The 18,040-nt window shown below is 38.3% G+C and overlaps 1 protein-coding gene across 3 annotated transcripts in view; it reads left to right on the top strand.

Annotated features, from left to right (window-relative positions):
- CPNE8 (copine 8) overlaps window positions 1–18,040 on the top strand; it is a 179,514-nt gene that overhangs the window by 11,247 nt on the left and 150,227 nt on the right. For all 3 annotated transcript variants that reach the window (XM_036455438.2, XM_036455442.2, XM_036455444.2), the window contains exon 2: window positions 16,359–16,399. In XM_036455438.2, the coding sequence (XP_036311331.1) occupies window positions 16,359–16,399 (41 nt within the window). The remainder of the gene's footprint in view (window positions 1–16,358; window positions 16,400–18,040) is intronic.

Here is an 18,040-nt window from a genome sequence, read left to right as displayed (position 1 = left end):
TCCTTTCAAATATGTTCAAATACATTCAGATGACAAACATGTTCTTCAGAATTCCATGTAAATAAAATAGTTACTTTGGTAGTGAAATATCACTGCAGTACTCTATGTGAATTGTGACATGAATTTGTAAAAGTCAGTATTTTCTACTTTGCTAATTAGCAGCTCTTTTGATCTCTCTATATGTAATAAATGACATTAATTTTATTAAAAATGATCCCAAATGTCAGAGAGTGTAATGGACCAGATATGATTATAATCAACCATAACTAGTTGAAACCCAACACATTTCTCAGCGTTACTTAGCACAGTAGTGCTTTTAAAATAATTTTGAGAAACTTGCTTCTCACTGCCCACAGGTCCTTGTTAGTGCATCATCTCAATGCATATAACTGTGAGCATTTTACAAACCTTTGTTTTTAAACCTAAATGTTTTCCTAAAGGGAGTATCACATTCTTTGTGGTTCTCTCAATTATTAAAAACTCAATCATTCTTCTTTGATGTCTTCAATAGATTTTTCTGTTTCCCAGCTATAAAGCAGACTTAGTGAAGTAAAAGCAAATGAGTGAGATTAAGTGATATCTGAGAACATACAGAATAATAACTTTATTTGCGAATCCATTAAATTACATATTTTATTTTTCCTTTTAAAAATCTTTATTGTTGAAAGTATTGCATATGTCCCTCTTTTTTTCTTCTTCTCTCATTGATCCTTTATAGCCTGCTAAGTTACCTATTTTAGACTCAGCTTACTGTCTGGCTTATCTTGATATCTCAACTTTCAAATTAATTGCAGAAGCAGCAATATTAGAAGTTAGATTGCAGTTGATTTTCATGCAATTGGTTTCATTCAGAGCCTCTTTGTAGGCATCGGGAAAAGGAGACATGTATTAAGTTGTTAGTGAATGTTTGTCTTAAGTGATAATTTTTTTTAATATATTTTATTGATTTTTTTTTTGCCCCCCTCCCTCCCTCCCACACATCCCCTCCCTCCCCAGAGTTTTGTGTCCATTGGTTGTACTTATATGCATGTATAAAAGTCCTTCGGTTGATCTATTATCTCGCCCAGATCTTCCTCCCCTCCCCCCTGTAATTTGACAGTCTACTTGTTGATATACTGTCTCTATATCTATCTTTTGGTTCATCAGTTTATAATGCTCTTTATTATCCACAAATGAGTGAGGTCATGTGGTGTTTCTCTTTCATTGATTGGCTTATTTCACTCAGCATGATGTTCTCCAATTCCATCCAGGTTGCTGCAAATGATGAGAATTCCTTCTTTTTTATGGCAGCATAGTATTCCATTGTGTAGATGTACCATCGTTTTTGGATCCAATCATCTGCTGACGGACGCTTAGGCTGTTTCCAAATTCTGGCTATTGTAGATTGTGCTGCTATGAACATAGGGGTGGATATATCCTTTCTGATTGGTGTTTCTAGTTTCTTGGGATATATTCCTAGAAGTGGGATTACTGGGTCAAATGGGAGTTCCATTTTCAGTTTTTTGAGGAAACTCCACACTGTTCTCCACAGTGGTTGCACCAGTCTGCATTCCCACCAGCAGTGCACGAGGGTTCCTTTTTCTCCGCAACCTCGCCAACACTTGTCATTTGTTGATTTGTTGATGTTGGCCATTCTGACAGGTTTAAGTGATAATTTAAATTAGTGCATTTAAAGACCATTTTTGGAGAGAAGTTTAAATATATTAGCTAAAAGATGATTGATATTTTTTAAACTCAAAAATTTGTCTCATAATTTACATTAAATGGTTTTAACTTCTTTGTTTCACTTAAATCATTTTGTCCTTTGAATGAGAGAGACATTTCAATTGGTTGTATCCCACACTTGCCCTGACCTGGGCAGGGGATCCAACTTGCAACCCTTGACCAGAAATCTAACTGTGACCCTTTGGTGCTGAGGCCAAGGCTCTAACCACTGAGAACACCGTCAGGGCTATATAAAATTTTATTTGAAGAAATGAGAAACAAATAATTTCAAATGCACACATAGTCTTCAAGCACAGCAAGGACAGTCTTAGGTCTGGACACTTAGGATTTTCTTATTACTGAAAATGTGCTTGTTTAATCTTGGATGAATAATATGCAAAAAGAGAATGAAGTAATAGAATTTGTATGTGTGCTATCATAAATAACATTTCTAAATAGGGAAATAAATGAACATATATGTAACTGAAGGAAGATTTTTGTCTTGGGGAAAGATGTTTTTAATAAATTACTTGGTGAGCTGAACTGATAAAGTGCAACAGGACATTATATTTCATTTGGGAATAATCAGATAAGAGCTATTTGGTGGCCTGGACTCCTTAAGAAGCAATAGGTATTTATTTGCTAATGTGCTTTCTCTCTGTATTTGTTTCACCGATTTTAACTTTGAGCCACACAAAGTTAAATTTTAGGAAAGCCGAAATTCAACTAAAAACAAACAAACAAACAAACAAACAAACAGCTGTGGAGAAAGGGAAGATAGAAGAGGAAAGAATGCTTTCTGTAGAAAAAGTGGGGGAGGGGAATCAGAACTTGTTTTCATGCGCACAAGTAAAATAGGAGCATGTTTATTTAAGTCAAGTCACTATCCATCTCACATCACTTCTTACATTTGTCTGGTTATGTTAATTTGTTGGATTGCTGAAATAATTTCCCAAGTGCCTGAAACACAGCTAAGCTACCTCAGTGCTCAGTTGATTATGTTTAACCTAAAATGTCGCCCTGCCTGATTACGTCAGATCTTTCCAGAGACTGACCTCAATAACCGTTTAACAATAAAATGAGGAAAAAAAAAAACACCCAAAATTATAAAAGCAGTTTGTTTCAATGAAGACAATGAATGGACGAATTAGTGCAACACAGGCTGCTGCTAATGATGTTTGATGAGCATTTCCAGCACGCATAGAATAGGCTGTAATTTCAAAAACGAAATGATTATGTGGTTGTGTCACTTTCATTTCAGGAGCATGGTCTACACCAGCCATTCTAAACGAGGATTATCGTCACCTCAGAATTGCATCAGAGATTTTTCATTCCACATGTGGGCACTCCTGCAATTCCACTTTGCTTCCCAGCCAGGGAATAAGGAAGCCCTCTCCATTTTCTCTACCCAAGCAGACTTTCAGCCGGTTAAGTCTCAATCCCTGGTCTCCCACTTTCACTTCTACCTTGTCTCTTCAACGGTAGTCAGCCTCTCTGCTTCTGACTGGGTCCAGGCCTGTCTGACTCTGGCAGAGACCATGGCACATGGTTATTGGACCTTTTAACCTCACACTTGTTCTGGGCAAACCTTCTTCCTGCCAGGAATCCTATATATTGGTCTATCTGTTCAAAAAAGACAAATACTGTCATACTCTCTCTATTTGTAATTTTTTTTTTTTTTAATTTCAGAGAGAAAGGGAGAGGGAGAGATAGAAACACCAATGATGAAAGAGAATCATTGATCGGCTTCCTCCTGCACACCCCCTTCTGAGGATTGAGCCACAACCCAGGGATGTGCCCTTGAACAGAATTGAACCTGGGTTCCTTCAGTCCACAGGTGGATGCTCTATCCACTGAGCCAAACCAGCTAGGGCCAAAAAGGGCAAATGCTGTCATGCTCTTTCTTTACAAATCCTTTTATTTCCTTTGTAATAAGTCTGCGAAAATCTCCCTAACCCTGACGTGGCTTTTCAAGCCTGGTTTCTTTCTTTCTCTCCATGTCATGCCACCCTCTCTCTCCCCACTGTTCTCTGGAAGCTGTGTCCTAAACACTAAGCATTTCCGTCCACCTGCATTTCCTGAGGGAACCATCATGCTCATGCCTTGGTTCTTGTGGGAATAATTTTACTTTACTTTGTTTTCTGCCTCGACAGACTCTACTGATAGTTCAGGCATCACTCTCACTATGATGACTTTCCTGATTCTTCAGATGGAATTGACTTCCTCCTTCTCTGTAATCTGTAATGAATTTATTATACACATTCCCTATTTTGCTGCACACATTTGTTTACAAATCTGTTCTGTTAACAGAATATAAATAATCTGCCGAAGCCAGTTTGGCTCAGTGGTAGAGCGTTGGTCTGCGGACTGAAAGGTCCCAGGTTCGATTCCGGTCAAGGGCATGTACCTTGGTTGTGGGCACATCCTCGGTAGGGGGTGTGCAAGAGGCAGCTGGTCGATGTTTCTCTCTCATTGACGTTTCTAGCTCTCTCTCTCTCTCTCTCTCTCTCTCTCTCTCTCTCTCTCTCTCTCTTTCTCCCTTTCTCTCTGTTAAAAATCAATAAAATATATTTAAAAAAAGAAAAAAAAAGAATATAAATAATCTAAGGCCAGAGCCCATGTGTGTGTATCACAGTCTTCAACACCACATCCTTTTTTTCTGTCACTTAGTAGCTTAGTGCTTGTTGAATAAACATTTGAAAGAGTATTAGACAATTATGAAATTATAAATTCCCATTGGGCAGGACCTGGCTCTTGTTCACCTGTTTCAGCTTTGTGCCTAATCCAATGTTTTGCATATAGGAAGTGCTAAATAATTATTAATTCAATATATATAGTTTAGAAAAGGAAAATCCATGCCAAAACCGATTTGGCTCAGTGGATAGAGTGTCGGCCTGCGGACTGAGGGTTCCATTCCGATCAAGGGCATGTACCTTGGTTGCGGGTACATCCCCAGTGGGGGGTGTGCAGGAGGCAGCTGAACGATATTTCTCTCTCATCGATGTTTTTGGCTCTTTATCCCTCTCTCTTCCTCTCTGTGAAAAATCAATAAAATATATTAAAAAATAAAAATAAAAAAGGAAAGTCCAGCATCTCAGAGAGTTGAACACAACCAAAGGCATCTATTACAGGAAAGAGTGTAATGTCAAATGGCTTGAAAAACACACACAAGTGTGTAAAGGCAGGATGAAGGTGACACGGCTAAACAATTTTATTATTACGTTTTATTTTTGGACCTAGGTGAGTATTTTTGAGTTGGGGACAAATTTCTGGTCTAATCGTTTGTAACCAGGATAGCAGACGCATGTTAGGAAACTGTTGTCAATCTCCCTATCTCAGCTGGTTGGTCATTTGTGGTTGCAAACAAATTTCCTTTTCAGATTGATTCCTTCTCTTTAAAATCTGTTGCTGATCCTGCAAAGCTCAGATGGCTCTTGCAGATATTTGAATTGTTCAGTGGTTAGTGATCTAAAGAAATTACAGAAGGTATTACTTAAGACATGGCGGACAAAACAAAACGAAACTCTGCCTACCTAGCCGTCATAGCCTTACCTTTTAAGGCATAATATTTATCCACCAATACTCAGGGTTAACCTGACTATTGGTGGATAAATCTTAAAGGGAGCTGATTCCAGACAACCCTGCATATAAAGATTTTCTTTACAGATTTTGAGCCTGGAGACTTAGGACTTTCCTCCCATATTGAAGCAATATATTGCTCAACAGCTAGTAGAGAAACAGAAAGCCTCATCATATGATCAACATATTTTGGGAGTGGTGCTGGGAAGAACATCTGAGATGTTGGGCTGAGTGGTCAGTCTTCATTTTTTTTTTTTTTTACTTTGGGGGAGATCCTTCACAGTCATCAGCTCTTGGTTTTTGGTCAGTGATTGTCACCTACAAATACCATGCATTGCCTCTGGGAGAGGAAATAAATCCTGACAGACTGCTAATAGGGCTGATGGTTTAAAATAGGTGCAAGCTCATTGCCCACCTTGCTGTTAGCAAGGGAGCTAAAAGTGGCTTTAGAGTAGGCAGGAGGAGGGACTGAAGAAAATAATGATGCACAGTCCCAAGAGTTGCAACATAATTAGTGTAATGGTGTAATGTATTAAGGAGCAGAGCACAGATTTAGAGATGGAAACATCTGGATTTAGACTGCAGCTCCGTATATTACCAACAATGAGCGTTCAGAGGAGAGTTAATCTCTCTATGCTTTGGTTTATAAAGGAAGATAGAGATTCCTTCTCATCTAGTTGCTATGGGGATTGTATGCTATGATATCATTATAACGTGTGCAGAAAGTTCCTATCACTTAGCAAGGAACTCTTATTTTTATACTAGCATCCAACAGAAATAGTTGAAAAATAACGGACCCACATCCTGAAGATTGTGAAGGCTCTCTAATAAAAATCTTACAATAATTGTTACAAAAGTGCTACATGCTCATTGTAAAAACACACAAAGAAACAAGCCAAACAATGTTGAAAAGGAGAAAGGAGGACATTCAAATCATCCCAAATTCAACCCAGTGATGGATCATACCAATTATTGTAGATATCACTCTGTGCATTTATGTAGGCATATATAAAAAGCATGTATCATTTCTACCCATTTATCCATTGGTATCATTTATATCCATTTTTTGATAACTGGAGAAGATGGACACAGGTTTTTCCAGATATTAATACTGGAACCTGGGTTCCTCTATGCAAGTCTGGTGCCCCCTGTTGGGAGGACAGGAACTGCAGTGCTCCTCTCTGAGCTAATGACCTCAGCTGCCATCCCAGGAAATCCCTCTTCCTCTCTGTTGCCTCCACAGAGCCCTCGCTGCTGTTGTTCAAATGCCAGTGTAGAGTGCTGTTGTTCAAATGCCAGTGTAGAGTGCCACTGGGAAATTGCAGTAATGCCTTTTTGCTACAGGGCCTACCTGCTGGACCTGCTGCCTGCTGCCCTGCAGCCCTGCTCATTGCCTCATGGTGATAAATCTCATTGATTTATCAGGGTTTTGTGGTTCTATTCTTGTTCAGTTCTTCCCATAAGGTCATTTATGTTCCTGCCTCTGGGCTCCATAAAACATCTTCATAGTTTCATCATAAATTTCCTTCTTTTATGTCACCAGAATATTGTGGCATCTGCCTATAGGTGCTGTTCCTGAAAGCCGAGAGCTGGGCTTGATTAAATTTGTAGAGCTTATTGCATGACTACTTCGAGTCCCAGACGGCAGTTTGGTCTGAGACTTGCTTTCGTGACAACATAGGATTGGGGAGTGAGATTATTGTAAGAGAGCTGCATAGCCCTCACATACTTCAGCAATGGAAGACAACAGAAAACTGCCAAGAAGTATGAACTGGCCCTAACCGGTTTGGCTAATGGATAGAGTGTCAGCCTACAGAATCAAAGGTTCCAGGTTTGATTCCGGTCAAGGGCATGTATCTTGGTTGGGGGCACATCCCCAGTAGGGCGTGTGCAGGAGGCAGCTGATTGATGTTTCTAACTCTCTCTCCCTCTTCCTCTCTGTAAAAAATCAATAAAATATATTTTAAAAAAAGAAGTATGAATTGACTAGGACAGTGGTCGGCAAACCATGGCTCTCGAGCCACATATGGCTCGCAAGCCATGGTTTGCCACTCAGTTGACTAATGAGTTTGCTGACCACTGGGCTAGGACAGTTAGTTACTGTTGATACCCCCCCCAGATGATTGAATCTTATATTCATCATTCCACCAATCACTTTACTGAGTTACCATACTAATTTTGAAAGACTTTATTAGTTAAAACTATTATTTTTTTCTAAGCACGAAGTTAAGTCTTCTGCAAGTAAAAATTTTATTTTTCTCTTTACAATGCTCTCATTTTTATTTTATATTTTATTTACCTTCTGAAGTGAAGCTGAAGGATGACGTTATTTGCAACTCATTTCATTTTGTTCTCAATAATATAGACAGTCAACATAACATATACAAAAATAAGAAGTAAAAAGTAAAAATTAAAAGTCAATGAAAACTTTATTACCAACATGCACTGTGACCATTTACTATTCGTGTGTCTTTGGTCACTTTCTTTAATCCCTCTGAATTTTATCACCTCATCAGCAGATGGATTCTGATAACAATTGCTACTAGCAAGGATTGCGTGGGGGTTCGTTCCATGGACTGATTTGTTTAAAGTGCTGAGCCCGGCACCTGGCACCTGGCTCAGCACATAAATAGGAGGTGCAGAATCTGTGACAGAGGCTCCCTTTGGGCATGGAGGGAGTAATCAGTTCTACCAGCCGGGGCACCGCAGTGGGGAGACAGGGAAAGAGGCTCACATGTCCCAGGAGGAATGAGGTTGGTGAGGAAATTTCAGAGTGATTCCTGTGAGTACAGGAATGTGAGGCAATGTTAGTATAAGGCCGTGGTTGGCAAACCGTGGCTCGTGAGTGTGGCTCTTCCACAAAATACCACATGTGGGTGCGCACATACAGTGCGATCGAAGGAGTACCCTAATTAAGTTAATAACAATGTACCTACCTATAAAGTTTAAGTTTAAAAAAATTGGCTCTCACAAGAAATTTTAATCCTTGTACTGTTGATATTTGGCTCTGTTGACTAATGAGTTTGCCAACCACTGGTTTAAGGGACTGCAAAAACTGTGGCATGTCTAGAGCAGAGTTTAGATGATATGGAATACGGATAGAAGTGCAACTGGAGATACAGCCAGGGTGAGAATATGGCAGGTATTTGGTACCGTATTAAAGAATTTGGAGTTTCTGAAGGTAACGGATTTTTATTCAAGGGAGCCATTTGGTCAGGTTTTACTGTAGAAAACTTTTCTCTTGGAGGCATCTTGGTGAGACCCAGGGAGGACCAGCTAAGAGCTCTAGGGTCTGGGAAGTAGTTGGGACTTGGAATCAGATGCATTAGGGGAGAGGGAGATGCATTAGGGGAGAGAGAGAGAGAGAGAGAGAGAGAGAGAGAGAGAGAGAGAGAGAGAGAGAGAGAGAGAGAGAGAGGGAGAGAGAAAGGGAGGATGACTCCGGGGTCTCCCTTGGAGGACAGGTGGGAAGGACAGTGTTGCTGTGTTAGTTTCCTGTGGTGGTTGTAATAAATGATTACAATTTTTTGGCTTAAAACAGCAGAACCTACTCTCTCGCTATGCTGGAAGCCAGGCGCCTGAAACCAAGGTGCTGATAGGGCTGTTCCCCCTCTGGAAGCTCTAGTGGAGAATTCATCCATTCGTTGCCTTTTACAGCTTCTGGTGGCTGCTGGCATACCTTGGCTTGTGGCCACATCACTTCATTCTTCAGGGCAGAGACCTGAAATCTTATTTTGCTCTGTTCACACTGTCTTCTCCTCTGTTTGTGTCAAAGCTCCCTCAGTCTTTTTAAAAGGATATATATTATTGCCTTTAGGGCCGACTCAGATAATCCCAGATAATCTAATTTCTCATGTCTGGATCTGTTATTTAGTCACATCTGCAAAGATTCCTCCTCTAAATAAGGTCATACTTAAAGGTTCGAGGGATTAGAACCTGATATGTGTGGGATGTGGGAACATTATTCTGCCTTCCGAAGTTGCCATTTTACTGAGATAGGAATAAAGGGGCTACAACGTGGAGGAAAAGATAGTAAGGTTAGATTTGTATGTGTGTGACAGGTTTTTAAGGAGACCCACATTCTATTCCAAGTCCCTTTTTATCCTGCCCAATTTTGTTAACATAAATGTGTTTCTCTTTCTCTTCTTCAGCTGAAATCAGGGGCTGGTTCAGTACCTTTTTTTTTTTAATTTAAAAATAATGAAACCAATGGGTTCTTCTATTTATTTTAGCTCAGGCAAACCAGAACTCTGACATGTCAGATTTTGCAAAATACCTGGGTTTCCTTTAAAGCAATTTTCAAGAATATCAATCATAGGTGAAGACCGCAGGAAAATCATAAATATTTTATTTATTAATTATTTTCTTCTCAAATTTTCTTGAGGATCTAAACCAAATTCAACCCATGCCAAGGTTGAAAACTTATTTTTATCACTGACCTTTTTAGCTCACTAGTACTAATTAAGAAGTACTTTAAATAACCTATTTCAGCAAAATCTGAGAATGTCTTAGTGTATTTTATCCTCAGGTTTTTTTTGTGGGGTAATATGTATCATTTCTGGTAAAATTCTATTTGCATGTTCAGGCAATAAGAGAAAGCTGTTGAACTGGATTTTTAGTTTATTTGTACAATATCACATCTGAAAGTCTATTATTTTCTTAAGAGCCAGATAACCCTGTTAAGTACTTTCCAATGACCCCATCCTTCAGAATTTCTTGGTATCTGAGATTGGTAGCTGACTTCGACTCTGCAGTAAGCTTCAGTTTCAAAATACTTCATTCCCCCCTTCTCCCCCACAAGGCTTGATTGTTTTGCCTGTACACAATCTGTTTCCTCTTGTCATACAAACTGTAGTTTCAGGAAAAATATTTTTTCCTTAAATTTGTATGCTAAATTTCCAGAGATAACGTTTATTTAATGAATAAGATCAAGAATGAATACATGAGGGGATTAAGTTTTGCATTCAAACCACTTTCAGATTTGATTATTTTCCTTTCAGTTGGTTAAAAAAAAGTTTTGATGTCATTGTTTTTATTAAAAAAACAAAACACACACATCCCTGAAAATCATTTTGTGTGTATGTGTATTTAAAAATGCATACCCCTCCCTGCCCCCCAAGAACTCCCAAATTCCAATCCATAAAACAATATAAAGCCCAACGAAAAGGGCCCAGGGCAGGTGGCTCGGTGACACGGGGCTTGTTTTCATTCCCAGTAAAGCAGCCACGCTCAGGGATTCTCAGTTAATGGGTTACTTATTAGGGCAAAGGCTCTCAGTGCCACCTTCCTAATCATACCCGTCACTATCTCATGTGTGAAAAGCTGATGCTTTTGCTTGGATTCTGAAGCCCATTCATTCATTCATTCAGTAGGTGCCTGTTGAGCCCTTGCTCATGTGCAAGCCTGTGCTATCAATAGGTTCCATGGTTGCCAAGTGAGACTTGGTCAACACCTTGTGGGTAGTCATTGTCCTGAGACCACCCTGAATACCATGTAAACAAAGCCCCCTAATCATGTCCTAAATTTTGATTTAACCCAGAATCATTTTGCTCATAGATACAGAACAATTTTCAGGGGAAATTGTATGGTGCAGAGGTGTGGTTCTCTGTTCACAAGGGGGACCATTTATGCTGGACAGTGTTTTGTAAAGTGATTTAAGTGTATTTTGATTCTATTTATAGGCTATGTTTTTGCTCCTGTGGAATATTAAATAGGACATTTTTGTGTTTGGCTCTATTTATAACCTATGTCTTTTTTTCTTATTAAAAGAATAAATAGAACTATTCCACCCAGGTGTAGCCATAGGCCCTTTACATGTTGTCTGAGTTTGCTTTCTGGAACTCACTTCATACCTGCAATTTGGGGACTTATTCCCTAAAACAAGTATATTGTAGGTTTTGTTGAATTAGCACTTTAAAAGGTCACAAGTAATAGGATTGCCTTTCATCTGAAATTATTCAGTTTAAGATTCATAATATATACCAAGTATATTTTCTTTTTTAAATTGCATCTGTTAGCATAGTGATATTTGCTTTCTGCTTAAAGCATTTTTAAAAACATCTATACTTAACCACATTATCAAAGAATGATATTTATTAGGCGATGTCATTTGCTAAGTAGGGAGGAGTTAACAGCAGGCCTGAAACTTTAGTTTAACTGACAAATCATGTTTACCTTAATAGACCATGTTGTTATGCTCATTTTATATAAGAATTAGATGTTTTAATTTTCTACCAATAAAGCCTCGTTATATATAAATATAGGAGAAAAGGATATTTGAGCTAGGTCCCTGTTTAAATTATTTTAATCATATAGACATACCCATAAAATGTTTGATCTTGGTTGGAATAAGAGTTAACTATTGTACCAATTTTTTTAAAGTTGTATCTGAATCAATTTGCATTTGTTTTTAAGTTATTGTTCCTTCTTCTCATAATAATCTGTTTTCTTATATACCATCCAGTATTGCTATTTAATTATTTCTGTGAGTTTGTCTTCCTAGTAAAATCTATGTTTCTTGAAATAAGGGACCTTGTCTTTAATATTAATTGTGTCTTCGAAAGTGCTTAGTTAGACCTTAGGCCTAGAGTGTTTGCTTGAAAATTACTTGCAGAATTGCACTGAAGTTTAAAGAGAACTACCAACTTCCAGGTAGAGGAAGACAACCTGAGATATCATTTTAAGAGGCAAACTGGCTGCTCAGTGTGGGTCTTGGAATGCCAGTTGAGAATGAAAATGGAACTGTCAAGACAACTATCATATTCATTGTTGGCCACTTAGCACAGTTCTGTGCTAATAACTATATGAGAAACTCTTTTAAAATTGAAAGGTGACTTGAGCATAAAATCAGAGCAGGAAGGGGATTGGATGAGCTAACTGACTGTTGTCCTCAGGGAGGATGGCGTGGTGCATCGGTCTCTGTCATAAGGACTGAGACCTCTGAGCATTGACAGGAAAGGTGGGACCTCAAGGAAGCCTTTCTCCTGGCTAGTCCTAGAGAGATGTTACTAAATTCTTGCTTATCTACTCCTATTTCAGGCTTCATATAAAACACGCCTTTTCCATTGACAGAGTATTTCTTCATGCAGGTTAGAGTTTAATTGATGGAGCCTTAGCTAGTTCAGTTGAACTTGTTGAAGCCCACAGTCCAGTCATTTTAATTGGAATTGGAGGGTAAGCGGTTATGAGAACAATCCAATTCACAGATCATAGTTTTCAAACTCATACACTGTAAATTTCTTCAGGTAAATCTTCTAACTTGTACACTGTATATATATTTTTCATAATTTCTTTTCAGGAATTTGTTCTCTTCTTTGTTTTGGCTGCATTTAGTTTTATAGCCTAGGAAGACACAGTCAGGATTTTTCACCTAGTGAAGTCTGACATCATGTTATAAAATTATAGGCATAAAGCTATAGGCATCCTAGCTCAAGCAGATGACACCCCACTGGAGGGAAGGAGTAATCTCCCTCTGTAAAAGCTGATAGAGAGAGAGAGTGTGTGTGTGTGTGTGTGTGTGTGTGTGTGTGTGTGTGTATGCATGTGTGCATGCACATGCAAGTGCTATTTTTTTAAAGTGCCTCATATGGAAAACAACAATATTTTTCTATTGAAAACAGGTTTGGCCACCCTTGTTCTTTCTCTTCATTCTGTAGGCAGCCTCTCTCTTCAGATCAATCCATGAACTAGAATGTATTTTATTTTACACTCTAGTAACTCAACCAATAGTTATATTTTGGAATCCTACTATATTTCTGACATTCACAGGAAAATAAGTTGTTTCTTCTGGATTTCTCCAGACTGTGTAGCATTTTGTAAAGAACAGGGCAATTGGATTCAGAAGGCATTGGCTGCATTGGATTATCCCATCCTGGGCTGTGTGCTCTTATTCATTCATTTACTCAGTCTCTGAGCCTCAGCATACTTTGTTTTCTGATGAAACGGTCTTTGCAGCAATACCTAACTCATTTTGCTTAGTGTGAATGTGCTTTGTTTCTAATAGAATTTGGGAAGGTAAAAATCTTATATTCCTTTTATAAATCCAACCTGGATGATATATTTTGACAATCACTGGCATTTTGCACTATATATATATATATATATATATATAATTTAAGAATACTTGTCTTTCCCAAACTTTTCAAATTGTATATGTTTGGGTAAGTAGTCTTTGGAAATTAAATATAGTCAGAGATCCTATTACATTCATATAACTAAAGAATAGATAAAATTTATCAACAGATAACAATGGGAAATTTAAATTGTACATTTCAGGGACTACGTTATGAAGAATTTTATTTCTCTTCATATAAAAGATTTAAGGCTTTTTGTTTCTTTGTTTTTGACTTTACCATTATGTTTTATGGATCATATGTCTGGTAGAAACAATTGACCAGTAAAGTCTCTGATTAAGACTATTTATTTTTTTGTTGCTAGAAAACCATTATTTTATATTTGTGATCAAAATCAAATTATTTTTTTTAAATAAGCATATAAGATGGGTTTTGAGTCCCGACTCTGCCCTGTTTTCCTCTGTCATCTCTCCTTGATATATATGAACTGTAAAAGAAAGCTGAATTACATTTTTTTAAGGATACTTAATTAGCAAAAACTGGAAACACAGGAAGGGCTGGAGAATTTCTCCATAAGTGGAGAACTACTTTTTGTAAATATATCACAGTAATTTCTCAATTGGAAATGTTTTAATTTACTGTTTACCAACCATTGCTGAGTCATGGTGTCTGCTTTTAGGGGACAGAAAGATTATTTTAATTTGATTTCTGACTAGTGATCTTTGAATCTGATTTAATTCCAAATATAGATATGGCTGATATTTTTTTCTAGGAATATAAATAACTAAAAGAATATAAAATTGATATGAAAACAAGGAAACCTTTCAAATACCAAGGACAGACAGATAAATGCACACAAGTAACAGACCTTGTGGAGGAATAAGACAGCTTCAACATGGGATTCTTATAAATATTAAGTATGGAAATATAATTTATGTATTATAAGTTATTACTAATTAATGAAGGTTGAGTATGGAGTACAAATTTAACTTTTATAACCTTCAAGTCATCATTTTGGATGGCCAAGTTTTTTAGACAAGGTTATAGCTTCAAAGGATGACTTTTTAGAAAAAATTAGTTTTAGATTAAAAAAAATAATTATCTGCCTTATTAATCAGAGCATTGTGAACTTAACTTTTTTATATTCTTTATTATAAGCATAGGGGAAAGGGCTAAATTACTAGTCATTGAATTTAAGAGGATATTTCAATACCAGAGAAATCCAGGCATCGACATTTTCTGATTACCCATTTTTATTGTTGTAAAAGTAGAAATATCTGTAAAGAATAGAATAAATACATTCTAGTAATGGCCTTGTCTACCTTTTTAATCATTTCCTCTCCTGAGAAGAATCTTCAAGCAAGTTCTGTGCATATGCATCTTAAATATCCAAACTATTGTATAATAGCAACATGAAGCTCATCAGGCTTGATGGCAGGCATGTCAGTATATGGTGCTTCACTTTTGCCTTCTAATGCCAGGGACTAATGTGATCACATGCTCTGAATCCCAAACACTTCTGCATTAGTAACAACTCACAGTTCAATTCAGGAAACATTTTTGAGTATCTGTGTACTCATTAATGAAGGAATAAAAGGAAATCTAAAAGTTAATTCTGTCAAAGGATTTTCATCTTAGACTGTGGCAAGTCTTGTTATCAGCTAAGTGCAGTGCAAGGCTGAACAAATAAACCCCCCTGGCTTCCCAAACTCCAGTGATGTCTTTTGAATAAATACAGGCAGATCTGTGGCGAGTTTTTATTTGGTTCTGTGTGTGTACTCTATATACATCTATAATATATTACATATAATATATACGCATTATATGTATATGTATATGTATATGTATATGTATATGTATATGTATATGTACATGTATATATTTATACTAGATGCCCGGTGCACGAAATTCGTACATGAGGTTATGTGTGTGTCCTTCAGCCCACCCTGAACCCAATCTGGGACCCCTCGAGGGATGTATGACTGCCTGTTTAGCCCCGATCCTAGACTGCTGGCTCCCAACCACTCACCTGCCTGCCTGCCTAATAGCCCCTAACCGCTTCTGCCTGCCAGCCTGAACAGTCTCTAACTACTCCTCTGACAGCCTGATAGATGCCTAACTGCTCCCCTACTGGCCGAATTGCCCCCGAATGCCCTCCCCTGCTGGTCTGGTCACCCCTAACTGTCCTCCCCTGCCTGCCTTGTTTCCTCTAACTGCTCTCCCCTGTAGGCCTGGTCCCCCCAACTGTCCTCCCCTTCTGGCATGATTCTCTCCAACTGCCCTCCCCTGCAGGCCTGGTTCCTCCCTCCTCAACTGTCGTTCTTGCAGGCCCGAGCCCGCTCAACTGCCATTCCCTGCTGGCCCAGTCACCCCTAATGGCCCTCCCCTGATGGCCTGGTTTCCCCTAACTGCTCTCCCTTGTAGGCCTGGTTTCTCCTAACTGCTCTCCTCTATAGGCCTAGTCCCTTCCAATTGTCCTCCCGTTCTAGCATGATTCCCCCCAACTGACCTCCCCTGCAAGCCTGGTTCCCCCCAACTGTCCTCCCCTTTTGGCATTATTCCCCCCAACTGCCCTCCCCTGCAGGCCTGGGTCCCCCCAAACTGTCCTTCCCTGCAGGCCTCTCCGGCCCCCCCCCCCCCCAAACTGTCCTTGCAAGCCTGGTCCCTCCCAACTGCTATTCCTTGCTGACTCAGTCACCCCTAACTTTTCCTTCCTTGCTGGCCTGGTATCCTTCAAACTGCTCTCCCCTGCATACCTGGGCCCCCCCCCCCCTCCCGCCCCCAAAACAAGTCCTCCCTTGCAGGCCTGGTCCCTCCCAAATGCCCTCCCCTGCAGGCCATCTTGTGGCAGCCATCTTGTGCCACATGGGGCAGCCATCTTTACCACATGGGCATGGCCATCTTGTGTGTTGAAGTGATGGTCAATTTGCATATTACTTTTTTATTAAATAGGATAAATATTTTGGCCTCATATTCACCTAACATTTTTTTTTTATTCAACAGAAATCTTCTTGACAGAGACACATTTTCTAAATCTGATCCAAGTAAGTATCTGTTTACTTGCTTTTGATAGTCTGTCTACTTATTTTACTTTTTGATTTTGCAAAAATTGTATGGAGCTCATCATTTTTGTTTAAATATTTGTTTTAAAGCCTGGAAAGAAAGAAGGGGAATGGACTCAAGCCCTGTGTGTTCATCTCCCTGGGCAGTACTCTACCTAAAGAGGGAGTTGCTCAGCTTTTTGAGAATAGGATGGAAGTGCAGATAACTCCAATGCAGGACAGTTCACCTTTGAATTGCAGTCTCATGCTATGGCCATATGGCAGAAATCATATTTGAAAATAATAATAATCGTATGGGCCATGACTTTAAGTGTTTTAGTCACAGAGTAATAGTCTTTTCTTTTTCTTTTTTTGTAAATGAAAGCATATATAAGGCATATATAACTACATGAAATATATAACATCTTGTATGATCTGAAATTTTTTTATTCCTAAATAGAGATTTTGAATATCAGAGATCATTTGTAAAATAAAATAAAAAATAGTTTGAATTAGAAAACAGCCAAATTAATGTATAAATCAGTTAGTACAAATTGTGGATTATTTAGAAGTTGATATCCAACAGCTCTCCATCTCTACAAAAGCATGAAAAAAAATGTGATTTAATTATAGGATAAAGGTTTTGTCAGATGTTATAAATTCTTAAGGTAGTCATTGGGAAATGGCATTATAATTTGAGGGTATTAAAATTTTCTGTAGCTCATTTGACAAGTAAGTGGGACTTATTTTTTAATCCCTTAATCTTTACCCCAAACTCTAATCTCCTATTTGAAACCTCTCTTTATGGTTGACAGGATTTCTTACCTGTTTACAAATATGGCTTACCTTGGAAATACACGTTGGATGGATGGTTCAGTTTCAGACCACCACAATAAAACGAGTATCTCTATAAAGTCACACAGATTTTTTTTTTGTATCCCAGTGCATATAAAAGGTTATGTTTACACTATGATGTAGTCTATTAAGTGTGCAATAGTATTATGTCTAAAAGTATACACATCTTAATTAAAAAATAATATATTAACAAATGTTAGCCATTATTTGAGCTTTCAGTGAGAAGTAATTTTTTGGCTGCTGGAAGGTCTTGCCTTGAAGTTGATGGCTACTGATTGATCAGGGTGGTGGTTGGTAAAGGTTGGGATGGATGTGGGAATTTCTTAACATAAGACAACAAAGAAGCTTGGCGCATCAGTTGACTCTTCATGAACAATTTCTCTGTAGCATGCAGTACTATTTGATAGCATTTACTCATACTAGGACTTCTTTAAAAATTAAAGTCAACCAAAACAGGTTTGGCTTAGCAGATAGAGCATCAGTCTGCGGACTGGAAGGTCCCAGGTTCGATTCCAGTCAAGGGCATGTACATTGGTTGTGGGGTGTGCAGGAGGCAGCTGGTCGATGTTTCTCTCTCATAGATGTTTCTAGCTCTCTATCCTTCTCTCATCCTCTCTGTGGAAAATCAATAAAATATATTTAAAAAAAATTGAAGTCAATCCTTTCAAGCCTTGATGCTGCTTTATGTACATGTTTATGTAATATTCTAAATCCTGTGTTGCTATTTCACCAGACTTCACTGTATCTTAAGTAGGGGTAAATTCCATTTCCAGAAACCACTTTCTTTGC

The sequence above is a fragment of the Pipistrellus kuhlii genome, unplaced genomic scaffold (assembly GCF_014108245.1).
Source record: "Pipistrellus kuhlii isolate mPipKuh1 unplaced genomic scaffold, mPipKuh1.p scaffold_m20_p_3, whole genome shotgun sequence".
NCBI classification, from domain to species: Eukaryota; Metazoa; Chordata; class Mammalia; order Chiroptera; family Vespertilionidae; genus Pipistrellus; species Pipistrellus kuhlii.
This window is presented reverse-complemented; position numbering and strand designations above follow the sequence as displayed.